Source organism: Sinocyclocheilus anshuiensis, unplaced genomic scaffold (assembly GCF_001515605.1).
Source record: "Sinocyclocheilus anshuiensis isolate Anshui unplaced genomic scaffold, SAMN03320099.WGS_v1.1 scaffold1034, whole genome shotgun sequence".
In the NCBI taxonomy this organism is placed as follows: Eukaryota; Metazoa; Chordata; class Actinopteri; order Cypriniformes; family Cyprinidae; genus Sinocyclocheilus; species Sinocyclocheilus anshuiensis.
The window spans coordinates 427,172-441,313 of NW_015538015.1; the positions used below are offsets into that span (position 1 = coordinate 427,172).

A 14,142-nucleotide genomic window follows, 5' to 3' on the forward strand; every position below is an offset into this window, starting at 1 on the left:
GGCGCTGTTTAATGTGAAGTGACAGATCGCTGTAGCGCCTCAGTTCAACAGACGCGGCAGCGCGAGGTGCACGTGAACTGATCATCTCCTCCACATTAATACCAGTTTCAGCACAAAATAAACATGACTAAACAGCCGAAGGTAAGTTAAAAGAAAGTACAACTTTACAATGCATATCCTGTCTCATGTACTCGCTCAGTCAGTGTTTCAGCTGCGCAAAGACGTCAATATAACAGCTTGTAAACAATTCATGTAACATCACATTTACCTCAGAAAGCATATTTGGTGACCATAAACCCGATAGTCAGCCAGAAAATAAATCCGTCCACATTTTTATGACAGCCACTATTTAAATGTGTAGGCTATATAAAAAAAAAAAAACACTGAATAATTGTAACTTAATTATTATAAAAACTTAATTAAGTGCAATTTAAGCAATTGTACAACACAAATCAATTTTAACCTTAAATATTATAATGCAGTACCAACTGACTCTCATGTATATTTTACAGCATTAGTTGAGAGATTTTTTTTCCTTGAGAAAATTTGGCATGTACTGTACCTGATATGTATCCAAAGTAATCTATATTGAATTGAATCGAATTGGTAATCGAATCCAATCGCAAGCTTGTGAATGAGAATCGAATCGAATTGTGAAATTTGTGTCAAAACCCAGCCCTACAAGCCATAAATTCCAAGATTGAAATGGCATGAAAAGAAATAGCATAATGATTGATTGACCTTTGAGGTTTGGAAGGACGGCACTTTACACAACGGTTGAAACTGTCTCTTCTGAATATGTAGAGCAAACTGATTATTAAGACCACCAAAATTGGCACCACCAGAAGAAAGAAGATCAAGAGTCCGTCTCTCAGGGAGTAATCTATGAAGAAATAGTAAAGGGATAATATAACCATTAAAATATGTTGGTGTGTGTTTTGTTTATTTAGAGAGTGAGACAGAATGAGTGTGCTCTTACCGATCTGCGCAGGGCCGCTGTCGAGACTTCCTCCTCTGCCGGTTTTGTCACAGTTGGGTGGAGCCCAGCCATTATTACAATGACAATGGAACTTATCATTACACACCTATGAGAAAACCACACCATTGAAAGCCAATTAGGATTGAGGAATTGCTTATTTAGTGAAAAGTGGTTTCTACATGACCAGAATTCGGAGGGGTTGAGAAGTAAGTGGGATTAAAAAGAAATAAGGATTGACCTGCATTGATGAATCATACACATTAACACCAGGAACATGGATTTAAAAAATGTGGTTTATAACTTACTCCATTACTGTTGCAGTTTCTCTGGGTGTCACATTTCTGACTCTGATCCAGAACTGAAGAATTCAAACACGTAAAGTCCAAACACGCCTGAGAGAAAGAAATATAGGACTCAACTGTTTGTTTAAAGCAGGGCTGTCCAAACTCGGTCCTGGAGGGCCGATGTCCTGCAGAGTTTAGCTCCAACCCTAATTAAACACACCTGAACCAGCTAATCAAGCTCTTACTAGGCATAGAAACTTCCAGTCAGGTGTGTTGAGGCAAGTTGGAGCTAAACCCTGCAGGACACCGGCCCTCCAGGACCGAGTTTGGACAGCCCTGGTTTAAAGGATATAGATTATAACAAAATAAGAGTATCAAACTCCAGAAGGTACATATTTAAAGTTCAAATAAACATGTTGGTTCAAGAGTCCATTTCAAATCACAAATCTGTGTTTTGAAAACTTTCATTCAAAGTAATTTTATTTGCTTAAAATATGTCTGAACTGTTCTAATACAGGTAAGGTATGAACTTTAAGGCTCCACAATAAGCCTACAAAACAAATGACTTGTTTTCTCCCTTCTAACCTTTCCAGGAGCGCAGACTGAGCCAGTTTTGACATAGGCTGGATCTGGCACATCTGGGCCCATGCTGAAGTCAGCATTCATGCAGGTGATTTTGTTTTCCTCAATTTTTAATACGCTGACCGTCGCTCCTGGTGGTGGGTGGTTGCTGTCGAATACGCACTGGACTTTTCCACACATAGCATTTCTGTAAAAAGAAGGAAGTATAAATTCACTCAGCTCTTAAGTTGAATAAAAAACAAAGCAACATGTAAAACACGGCTGGAGCCGATTTTACAAGAACATATTGCAAACCACATCTTCCCAATTCAACATTCATTAATAAAAAGAACTATATAATGACTGTAAACAATAAAAAGTTCATAAACTTTAAACCTTTCATCAAAACACTAATGTTTTTCAATTAGAAGCAAATAATAACAATTTTGAAAACAATAATGCGTCAAAATATACATAATGTTTTCTGAACTAGCTAAAATGTGTTTTGGTCTATGGTCAATAAAATGCTGATATACAGTATATAATTTAAAGCAAAATATGAAATTCAAAATATTGTGGGAACTATTTGAAAACTTAAAATATGCATATGTGTACTTTGTTTCCTTTTATGGTACAATACCGATAAAATGCAGCCAGCTGTAGCATAATTAAGTTTAACTAAAATCTCAACGCTTTTTTCAGAATTTTTCACAGTTAATTTGTAACAGTTAGCATTGAATCAACCACCCAAGCTGATATTTTTTAATAATGTAAAACATACATGCTTTGACTGATGAAAGTGGAATGAGGTACTCACTGCACTTCACAAGGTTTCGGTGTAGACCCAGAGTATCCACAGTTCCCAAACGCATTGCCAAGAGTATTAACATGACTAAAGCACTTATCATCTGCTTTAGTTGCCTCTAAATAGCCAGAGATACAGAGAAAAAAATTACACGTGAATTCAAACAAAACACATACAAATACAAAACAAGCTTTGTATAAAATTTTAAAACACAGCATGCCATTTGAAGGTTGACTGCATTCTGACAGACAGAAAGTGACATATGATCACCCAGTATAAAAAGATAAAAATGAGACCAATGAGGATATACCGGAGCCAAAAAGCTGTTTGCACTGGTAGTCAAATGTCTGGCAACGGCCCTCAAAGCAGAAGGCTGCATTATTGGCACACGGGAGGCCGTCCATCATGTAGAAATCTGCCGGACAGAATGGAGACGTTCCACCGCAGAATTCCGGCAGATCACAAGGGTTGACGGACGGTCTGCAGGGTGTGCCAGCCACATTGATCTGCTCACAATAAACCAGTGTTACAAAGATCTTATTTCGCTTGTTTTAAGAATAAACCTCATTAAAAGTTTGTTAACTCGTTATTTGCATATACATTAATATTAATCCGGTTTTGCTTTTGTATAAGGATGTAAAGATATTTGTACTGGACAATAAGACATTCATAAATGACTAAGAAATTGATTTTTTACAGTTCAAGTAAATGGACAGAGGCCAATTTTTATTTTATATTTTCCATTCTAGGTTAAAGGAATAGTTCAAAGATGAATAATTCAAAAAATGAAGATGTAGATGAGTTTGTTTCTTCATCAGAACAGATTTGGAGAAATGTAGCATTACATCACTTGCTCACCAGTGGATCCTCTGCAGTGAATGGGTGCCGTCAGAATGAGAGTTGGTAAAAACATCACAATCCACAAGTAATCCACATGACTCCAGTCCATCAATTAACGTCTTGTGAAGCAAAATCCATGCTTTTGTAATAAATCCATCAAGATATTTTTAACTTGACAAACCATTGCTTCGGGCTGAGCAAAGTTTTAAAGTTCAAACATTAATTAATTAATGGACTGGAGTCGTATATGTATTACTTGTACATTATTGTGATGCTTTTACCAGCTCTTTGGACTCTCATTCTGACGGCACCCATTCACCGCAGAAGATCCACTGGTGAGCAAGTGATGTAATGCTAAATTTCTCCAGATCTGTTTCACTGAAGAAACAAAGTGTCATCTAAATCTTGGATGGCCTAAGGGCGAGTAAATATTCAGCAAATTTTCATTTTTGAGTTTACTTACTCTGTAGTAATTATAATTTGCATTATTTAAAACAGTAGAATGCTTAGTATCTTCTCATGTAAATAGCTAGATTAATGAGTATGTGTGCGATGAGGGGTCTAACCTGACAGTTTTCACAGCAGCTTCCTGTTGCACAGACCGAGCCCTTAGTGAGGGTGCATGTAGCGGCATTGCAACACTTATTAGTGCACTCCTGCAACACACCAGCAACATTGCATTCAGTACAGCAATACTGAAAACCTCTGGACTGTCATACAGCAAATGTTTTTTTTTTTCTAAATAAGATTGAATGGTGTCTTTGTCTTTCCTTTAGGTTATAATTGATCACAGAGCATAAACAAACCGTTGAACAAACAGGACAACTAGTTAGGTCAGATTAAGAAAACATAAAATGACAAACAAAACATATTTAACTTCTGTAATGTGGCGTATTTTCTGCATTTTCTGTCATTTTATTCATCAGAATTTAACTGTATCTTGCAATATGGGCTAGGATGGTATTGGTTAATATTATTTTTTTCTTCAGTAGAAAAGAAACATCATGTCCAAGTGGAGCAAATTATTACCTTTTGATTATTATGAAAATACTTATTTTAAATAATATGCACAAGCAGAAATTAAATAACACCCATTTGGATTTCATGTTGACTAACTGTCTAGCTATGACTGAGCTTATAATACATGCGATGGTCGTATACATGGTTGTGCTGATAACTAAAAAAAAACTAAAAAGACAGACATAAAGGACCTGTGTGTCTACATAGACCACTTCATAAACTCATAGTGACTTAAAAAGTTAAATGGAGTTTGTACAATTTGAGTTTAAATGAAATGATTCTTTTGAGACTGAAGCTTTGACTGTGTACTGTTAAAACATACCTGCGGTGTGCCACAGTCACACTCTTCTCCACTCTCTAGAATGCCATTCCCACACCTGGGCACCGTGATGATGTTGTCTTGAGATGGCGGGTTCCTCAAACACGTCCCTCCACCTCTCAGAATCAACCTCTCGAAGTCTCTCTCACTGCAGCCACTGAATTTAGTCGCTCCTCTGTGTTCACACCCAAACACAACATCACACACGTCAAGGACAGCAGGAAAGGTTTTGTACAAGCCTCCTGTTTTTTTTATTCTGATTGAGGTCAACATGAAATGCTCTACACCCATTTTACTTTCATTATCAGATGTAATTCTAACAGGATATTCAACCAAACAGCAGTAACAAGAGACTTGAGGAATTGAGGTCAGCTGGAAAGGATTGTTGTTCAAAAACAAATTTTGGTCACAGTTTGGGGACAAATTCTTACTATTACAATGACTTTTGCCTCAATACACTCCTAATTTGCTGCGTATTAATAGTAAGGTAGTTGTTAACTTTAGGCATGGGGTAGGATTAAGGGATCTAAAATACAGCCATGCAAAATAAGGCATTAATATGTGCTTTTAAGTACTAATAAACCGCCAAAATGCTATAAATATGCATGCTAATAAGCAACTAGTTAATAGTAAGATTTGGTACCTAAACCAAAGTGTTACCCAAATTTTGATGAGAGATTACAAAGGCAAAAAATATTTTTAATAATGACCACGGATGAATTGTGCACAATAAGACACAGAAATGTGTAACTAGTAAGTCTCAAACAAATTATATTTCATGTCGAGTTATCACGATCACATCAAAAGTTTCTTTACATGATTTGCATTTTAAGTCATTTATTTGAACACAGTTATTTTCTTTATATTATTATATGTAATTATTTTACATTAAATTATGTATTATGATATATTATATTAAATATATTCACATTATTTTCTATATTAAATTATTTAAGATGTATTAAAAATATTATGTTATTTCTTATATTGTTATTATTTGGGAAAACAACATCAAAACAATTAAAAGTAAAATGTGTAATTGCAAAATTCAATCATAAAACTATTTTGCATATTAATGATGGCCATTAGTATTTTATTTATAATGCCTTTTAACAAATGTTGCGGTTTAACAACTTTCATTTGACAGAATTTCCTTTTTGTCCATGTTAAATTATGTTTTTATGTTTTAGATTATGTTCACAATGATTGCACTAATGAGGAATATTATGAAACAACAGCAGCCACTAACCCGGCAGTGGGTGCCATGATGCAGCTCCCATCACACTTACAACCAGTGATGTCATGACTCATGCCCAGGTTATGGCCCAGCTCGTGAGCAATCACCGTAGAGAATGACTGCAGATTGTTGTTGCTAAACTGTGATGATATAACAGTGAAAAGCAAAGGAGAACATGGCATTAGAGTTCATTTCCTGCATCTATTATACGCATCGAAATGTATTTGCAGCAGGTATATGAAAGCACAGACAATTAAAACAATTAAAATAAATAAATATAGGTTTGCTTTGGTCACATTTTAATTCATTGTTGCTTCCTTCAGGCAGCCAGTTCACGAACACACCTTTCCATCAATAAAACATGCAGGTTTTAGATTACAGCCTTCAGAAAACAATCAGCCCTGAAGACTTCAGAATACTTAAGAGCATTCTAATATAGTCAAGTTTTATTGATGATTTATAAAAATGTTCTAACCACATTGATTCCTCCACCGTTGTTCACAGAGCACACAGCCCCTACGAAGGCCATGCCGAGCACACCTCCAGTGTACGATGCTGATCGGCCTCTTTAAGAAACAGAGACACAGATCATGTTACTCAGAACATACACAGGTCTGATATCGATGACATCTGGCGTCATCTCTGAGAACCAACACAAAATAAATTAAATAGTAGAGACTACATTCTCAAACTGTAAATGTAATTTGGAGATTTCGGTATGTGAGGATTTTTGCTAAAGGCCCGTTCACATCAAGAAGAGAACTATGAAGATAAAGATCTAAATATCTTTATATAGTGATAAAGTGACGTGACATGTGGCCAAGTATGGTTACCCATACTACCCATATTAGTGCTCTGCATTTAACCCATCCTTAGTGCACACACACAGCAGTGAACACACACACACCGTGAACACACACCCGGAGCAGTGGGCAGCCATTTATGCTGCGGCACCCTGGGAGCAGTTGGGGGTTCGGTGCCTTGCTCAAGGGCACCTCAGTCGTGGTATTATATATATATGGTATATATATACTCAGGTGGGAGAGAGCGCTGTACATTCACTCCCCACACCTACAATCCCTGCCGGTACGAGACTCAAACCCGCAACCTTTGGGTTACGAGTCCGACTCTCTAACCATTAGACCACGACTTCCCCGATAAGAAAAAGATAAAGAAAATTATTCTAATTTTAAAGGAACAGCACCCAAAACTATAACAATAATGGCACTTTGGAATATTTTCAGAAAATTTTTTTAACAATAAAACATTGACAGCCAATCAGAATGCACCTGACTTTAAAGAGCTTGTGCATTTAAAGTGGCAAATGATTTAACTGCAACACAAACTTATAATAAACAGAATGTTATCATTGTTGGTGTGGACGCCGATATAGCTATCGTCATAGTAAGTGTCTTTGGTGTAAGCGGCCCTTAAGAGTTTATATTAATTTTATATTCATCTAAAAAAAGAACATTCCCCTAAATGGTTCTAGAATTTGCATCCAAAATCACATTCTCTGAGTAGGAGCTTCAACTACTTGAGCACTAACTGAAATAACTACTTGAAGTACTTCCTTTGCAAGGCAAAAAATTTATGTTCTATTATTATATTGTGTGTAGTATGAATGTAATCCGGACATACAACATTCATCATGTTGGCATTGTTATGCAATCTACCAGCATCATCTACCAGCTCTCCTGTGGCCTCATGGGATAGTAAGCGTCATTTGAATGCACAATGCAGTACCTCACTGGAAGTAATAGATCATTTGGGTACATTTTGCCTGCTGTTTTATGAATACTATGAATCCAGACATGGTTTTCATTTACCGTTTTATAGTAGGGAGGTACATGTGTGTTTTATAATAGGGATGTACGCATATTCTTGGGATTTTCCAAGCCTGGGACAGTCTTGGACACTTACTTCTTGCCGCGTAAATACTCTCAAGTAGCCAAGGAGACAAGTGTGAGAATTAAGGCAGGCCCAAAAGTTGAGCTGCTGGATTCAAGTATTGGTTAGTTTACAACAATCAGGGATTCACAAAGGGGAAATTTTGCATCTGAATGGGAAATTTCTACAAATGCATACATATATAATAAGGTCAGGTGCAAAAATAAAAGGTGTCCACACCTTTTCGTTGCTAATTTTTCACTGTGTGTCTGATCCTGACAGTAGTTTTTTAACGCCAAAAGAGGGTTTGTGCTGGTGCCAGCTATTAGTAAATCTGGCCCTAAATGACAAAATAGCACGAGCAGCATAACTGGGCTGGACATGACCGCACTGGCCCAACCAATGGTGTGAGTTTGAAGAGGGATTTCTTTTAAGTTGACTAATGGCTTCAGGAAACATTAATTTCTCAAGTGTGAACAAATATTTGATTGAACTATTTAACAACAACAACAAAAAAACATGTGATGGAGTACTTACACAATAAGCTGCCCCACGTCATGCCTAAGTTGAGGTAACAGATCTGTCTTTCTCCACTGCACAAAATTGCCCAACACTTCCCCAGGATTGCCTTCCACACTGAAGGGGTTCTCCTTGTCAAAAATCCTCACGCCAATCAGTGCTATCCGGATATTCAGCTGTTTGTAGTACTGGGGTGAACACAAAAACAGCCTCAACTATTTAATTACATCACCCTATAAACATCAGTCACGATAAGAACTACCCTGACATACATTACAACGGACTTAACACATTATTGACTGAGGTTAGGGTTGGGCTTATCTTAACAATAACCTGATCTGTAGCTATAATTCTTACCGTATCCAGCAAGTTAGCCAACTGGACCATCTCATTACGCACGGCAGTTATATCGTGGTTTTTAAAGACGAACTGAGAAACAAATAAACACACCTTTCAGAACTACACAATGAAAAAAACTATTCCAAACACACAGACTTCTAATGGCTAAAAAACTCACCCTTAGGTTGTCCACTACTAACACCAACTCCACATATTTGGTCTGAGGTAAGTTTCGTTTTTTCTGCGGATTCAGTAGATTAAATGAAACGTCGAGTGTGTTTTTGCAACATAACAGTGTTGATAAGACAACAAGACATATTTTCCAACCCGTAAAAACATGGACATGTCAGCGGAATGGGAGTGGTCCTCGCTGGAAGACGTTTCATTGGCCAGTCCACATACAAATGGCTCTGTCTGACTGTCCTTCAACAGGAAGAGGAGGTGCTCATTGGCTTTGGAGTGCAAGATGGGTTCCAGGCCATAGCTATTATTATCAATGAGAATGATCCCCCTGAAACACAGTGTACAATGGCACACCAAGTTACAACCTGATATCTGAGAGACCCCAAGACCCAAAACACAATAAAAATATTGTAACTTTGCTACTCTTATGAAAAGTGATATATTTAAAGGAGTGTCTATTTACATTAAGTGCAAATAACCCATCTTGTTGACAAAGGCTCAGCCAACCATTATCTGGTTGAGCAAGACAATTACAAACTGTCTGGTAACAGGAGCAGCAGCATGGAGAATAAAAGCGCAGTATGTGTACCGTTTCATTGCCAGAATTTTGCGGCTGAAATTCAGTCATTTCAACATGAATTTTTCACGGGAGGGCGAAAAAATACCCCACGCAGATTTCGTTAAGTGTTTGAGTTGGTCATACAAATTTGCTGCATTCAACAACAGAAAGCAGCTGAAACTGACTTCTGTGTGAGATGTGCTTCATACGTCGCTATACTACTGGCGAAGTGCCTTTTTTGCCCGTGAAATCTCACCGAACATTTCGCAAATGTGACCGTGCAGGTTTTTTTTCTGATCCCATTAGGGATATGAATATTTAAGGTCCCAATTAGGAAGCATCCTTTAATGATTTTTAGAAATCATATACACTGAATATCATATACACTGAATATGTTTTTACGGAGTTCACCAACATTAAACTTTGGCATGCAGTGAAATTTGCATGAGCTTGCATTTCCGGTCTCTCGTAATAGCATGCGCATAAATGGAAGTCAATGGAATGAAAAGTGACAGTCCCTTTAGTACAAACAGTATGTAGCCACTATTTACACTGTGCAGTGAAAACACTGTTGTTTTGACTTTAAAATTGCATATATCTCTTGTTATACTTACATTATTCACATTTACTTATTTTTTGACTATATCACTATCATCCTATCATTTGACCTATCATCCTTTACACATCCTCCATTGCATTACCAGTATTTATGTTAAAAAATGTGAACATTTTCACCGATTTTTCACAAACTAAAATGTTCCGACTGGTTTACACACTGTTGAAGTACAACTTCTGTCAGTTATTTATTTAGATTGTTTTATTGAATTTTTATATCTACACACAGGAACACATTTTTCTTAATAGGTCAGATGAACATTAAAATAAATTAAAGGGAAAATGTCAAGTTCAATTCTGATTATTTCTTATCATACAACATTGAACAAACATATATTAAGTACAGTACAGTCACTTTTAACAAAACAAAAGGGTTAATACTTAACAGTTTAGGTGCAAGCTGTCTTTCACATTTCTAACTAACTTCTAAAAAGAAATATCAGCGTTTACCCAGCAAAATAAAGACTAGTGTTAATGTTTTAGGAAAGCTTAGGATTTAGGTTATACACAAGAAACAACACAAAACACAATGATCTGTTTGCATTTTAGAGACAGTTAGATTAGGGATGCACCGATATGATTTTTTGGGCCCGATACCGATTTTAACAATCACTTATTGGCCGATTCCGATACCGATATTTGTCACTTCCTCTCTTATTTGAAATTTTGGCATCAAAATAGATAGTATTTTGATCATGTTTTAAATCAGCAAAGGTCAAAAACATCTGCATTAAATTATACTAGCAGTTTTATTGCTGCATCATCAAATAATTTCTAATGAACATGGATTTGATCCATTTAACATTCAGCAGGCCTACATAAATACAACAGAACAAAGATACATATTAAATAAACAGTGCTTTTTAGGTAGGTTTACATTTTCAGGTACAGAAATAAAGTAAACAAATGTAAAATAACACTTCACTGTATACATTATTGTAACATACTTTATTAGGATTAATCTTCTTATTTGTTTTTGTATACATTTTAATATTTTTTGTAAGTTTAAATATGTATGAGATCTCCATTACCAAGGCTGGACTCTTATTTTGATGGGTTTTCTAGTCTACGGAGCAGCTATATGGGTAACAAAAACACGCAATTCTTCGGATTTAAAGTTTGTCAGTTTATTAAGCACCCCCCAAAAAGGCATGAGATCTGTATATATTTGTTTACTGTTAGTTGTAATAAGTGTTTTGTGTAATTCGCTGTATGTGCTGTGTTTTGTTTAGCTCTTATGGTGATTTTTTTGGAGTGAAAAAGGACCCAATAAACTTAATGAAACATCAGTAAAATTTGGGTCATCATTCAGATGAGGTCCGCTACACTTATGAAGGTTACAAAAGTTATTTAGTCAAGAATAGTGTGCCGTCTTTTGTTATTTGATTAGCATTAAAGTGCTAGGATTATGCAACAGACATTATACAGCTCAGTGCCTTCACGCAGTTAATTAATAAACCATCAGTTTGTTATATCGGCCTTTTTCCTTCTATAGCTGATATGCCGATGGTTGTAAATTGAGGAAAAATCGGCCGATAAATATCGGTGGCCGATACATCGGTGCATCCCTAAGCTAGATGTATCAAAAAAACAGACCAATCACCATTCAGTATGCAAATAAATTTAATAGGAAAGACCAACAGCAATTATATACAAAATAAAATACATTTCAATTGAGCCTGCAAGTTAAAGCAGAATAATTTTTGGGATGCTCAAAAATACTTCCTAATATGCAGGTATTTGCATTTAATTTGCAAATGTGAAAATTGTGGAGAAGAAAAGCAAGATGATAAATTTTAATACAGTTGCGTTGCTGTAATAACTTTCATTAATTCAGTTAAAAAATGACATGGCACCCAACTAACAAGAAAGACTGCATTTTAGGCACTGAAAGTGTAAGTATCATGCTTACCTGAGACCTTCACAGGTGCTGAGAGCTACGAGAGAGTCTTCATAACCCTCCACATGTCCTTGATAGTGACAGTTTTCCTAAACAAAACCACCAGCTTTAGTACAGCTTGTTTTCCAAAAATATGTAAAGGTTAATGTGTTGGTTAATGGTTTTCATAAAAAATACCACATGACTAACTGTTTTTAAGGCTAGAAGATCATTGTCCACTGAATATAAAGTATTTAACATACCATTTCCTCATTCCAAAACATGTGAAGTATGTGGTGGACAGTACCTCTTTTACATTTTATAACTAACAAATCAGGAAAAAAAATCTCACCAGTGTTTCTGTGTGTGCTTTTCCTTTCTCCAGTACATCATGAGACAACACAACAAAGTTCTTCGGTAAAAAATGTCTGGGAGAATACGAAATCAAATTAGATTTTTTTAATCATTAAACAAGACTGATTCTTCCAGCCAAACTCCTTCTAAAGTTCTTACGTGTTCTTTGTCAGATGCAGTACACGTTCATGACCGTCAATCCTGACCGAGTATGTAATGCTATCAGCATGTCTATCCTGAAATCAGACACATCATTTTCAAATATGGAGAAATCAACATCTTAACTTACTTCCAGAACTGTTGATCATGCTTTATACCTGTGCAGGTGTGTGTGAGGGGTCTGCATGCCTCCTCCAGCGCTCATGAACCAGCTGAGGTTTGACCACATCATACTTCTTCAAATGTGAAGTCTGGTCTGTGCTCTGGACTATGAATGCATACCAAAAGAAGCAATTAAATACAACTGAAATAATGTTTGAATAACTAATTATATATAGGAGTTTGATCATTTGCAGGAATGAGTTTTGTTCAAATCAAGTATATGTATCTTCTATATCTAGATATGTATATAGATATCTACATATCTATATACATATCTAGATATGTATATATCTATATACATATCTAGATATCTACGTTTATCTATGTTTATATACCGTTTTTGTGATTTCGTGTATTGGACTACACTGTTTTGATAATAAACGATATATACAGAGCTGTTTTTAAGACCAAAACTCTAATATTTTATCTAATATTAATCTAATTTAACCTACTTAGATTAAGTTTAAAACTATCTATTAATAAAAAGGTATTTCCCCTGAACTGATACAATCAAATAGAGACGTTTTCAGTACTCTTGTAGTTTGTTGTCGGTGAAACACGACGATTCCTTGTATGTCTTCCTCCACTGTGTGTAAATGAAGTCATGAGTAGGAAAACATCAAGCATAAATGAGTGGATTTGTCTTACCTGGGAAAATCGCGAAGTTTGGGATAATGAGAATGAAGAAGTAAAAGTGTCGCGTCATGATGTTTCTCCGGAATGACGCTTGATCTCAGGTGAGCGGAGCGCGAGCGAGGGGCGTGCTCGAACAGTCAGACAGGTGGAGCGACATTCTCTGTCTGGCCCGCATGACTCTTCATTCACAGCTATTTATAGATTTGAGATTTATAGATAAAGAGGCGGTATTGATAAACGTATTTGCTGATTTACTCCATAAGCAGTTCATAAAGTATGTCAATATTAGTGCGAAATAAAATAAACGAATAAATAAATGAATGGATGAATAAATAAATGTATAAATTGTAGGCCTACATGTGGCCTATAGTATCTTTAAGTTATCATGAATATTAAGTAACCTGTTAAGTTGCTCAAAAAGTTGAAATCAGTCTATGAAGATTAGGCGTATCTTAACACAAAGCCTCTAAACTCATTAATTAAAATTACCTTGGCCTAATTAGGTCTAGTGAGAAAAGGTACTGTATTGTATTTATTTATTTTTTTTTTAAATGTTGCACCTGATGGTATATTCACAAAGACACGAACTGTTTATTCCTCCAGAGGGCGCTCGGAGGCCGCATGAAAATCATTCACGTTGTAGGCTATGTCAGGAATAAATGTATCTTTCTAATCTTTATTGTTATTATTCTTCTTATTATTGTATTTTAACATGGTAAAACAGAGTCACAAACATATATATCCACATCCACATATAGGTATACCTCTTACAACAAAAAATGTGTTAATTTTCTGTTACATT

At 35.9% G+C, this 14,142-nt stretch overlaps 1 protein-coding gene across 1 annotated transcript in view; it reads right to left on the bottom strand.

The window, feature by feature from the left end:
* Nucleotides 1-13,499, bottom strand: part of adam9b (ADAM metallopeptidase domain 9b) — a 21,553-nt gene extending 8,054 nt beyond the window's left edge. The window contains exons 1-19 of the mRNA XM_016473559.1: nt 13,353-13,499; nt 12,701-12,810; nt 12,543-12,619; nt 12,382-12,457; nt 12,063-12,139; nt 9,121-9,304; nt 8,972-9,034; nt 8,812-8,883; nt 8,473-8,642; nt 6,521-6,611; nt 6,058-6,185; nt 4,812-4,983; nt 4,036-4,125; nt 2,940-3,135; nt 2,642-2,747; nt 1,849-2,032; nt 1,285-1,371; nt 980-1,085; nt 742-883 (exon numbers count right to left, since the gene is read on the bottom strand). Of these exons, the coding sequence (XP_016329045.1) occupies nt 742-883; nt 980-1,085; nt 1,285-1,371; nt 1,849-2,032; nt 2,642-2,747; nt 2,940-3,135; nt 4,036-4,125; nt 4,812-4,983; nt 6,058-6,185; nt 6,521-6,611; nt 8,473-8,642; nt 8,812-8,883; nt 8,972-9,034; nt 9,121-9,304; nt 12,063-12,139; nt 12,382-12,457; nt 12,543-12,619; nt 12,701-12,810; nt 13,353-13,410 (2,189 nt within the window). The 5' untranslated portion in view covers nt 13,411-13,499. The remainder of the gene's footprint in view (nt 1-741; nt 884-979; nt 1,086-1,284; nt 1,372-1,848; nt 2,033-2,641; nt 2,748-2,939; nt 3,136-4,035; nt 4,126-4,811; nt 4,984-6,057; nt 6,186-6,520; nt 6,612-8,472; nt 8,643-8,811; nt 8,884-8,971; nt 9,035-9,120; nt 9,305-12,062; nt 12,140-12,381; nt 12,458-12,542; nt 12,620-12,700; nt 12,811-13,352) is intronic.
* Between the last annotated feature and the right edge of the window lie 643 nt (nt 13,500-14,142).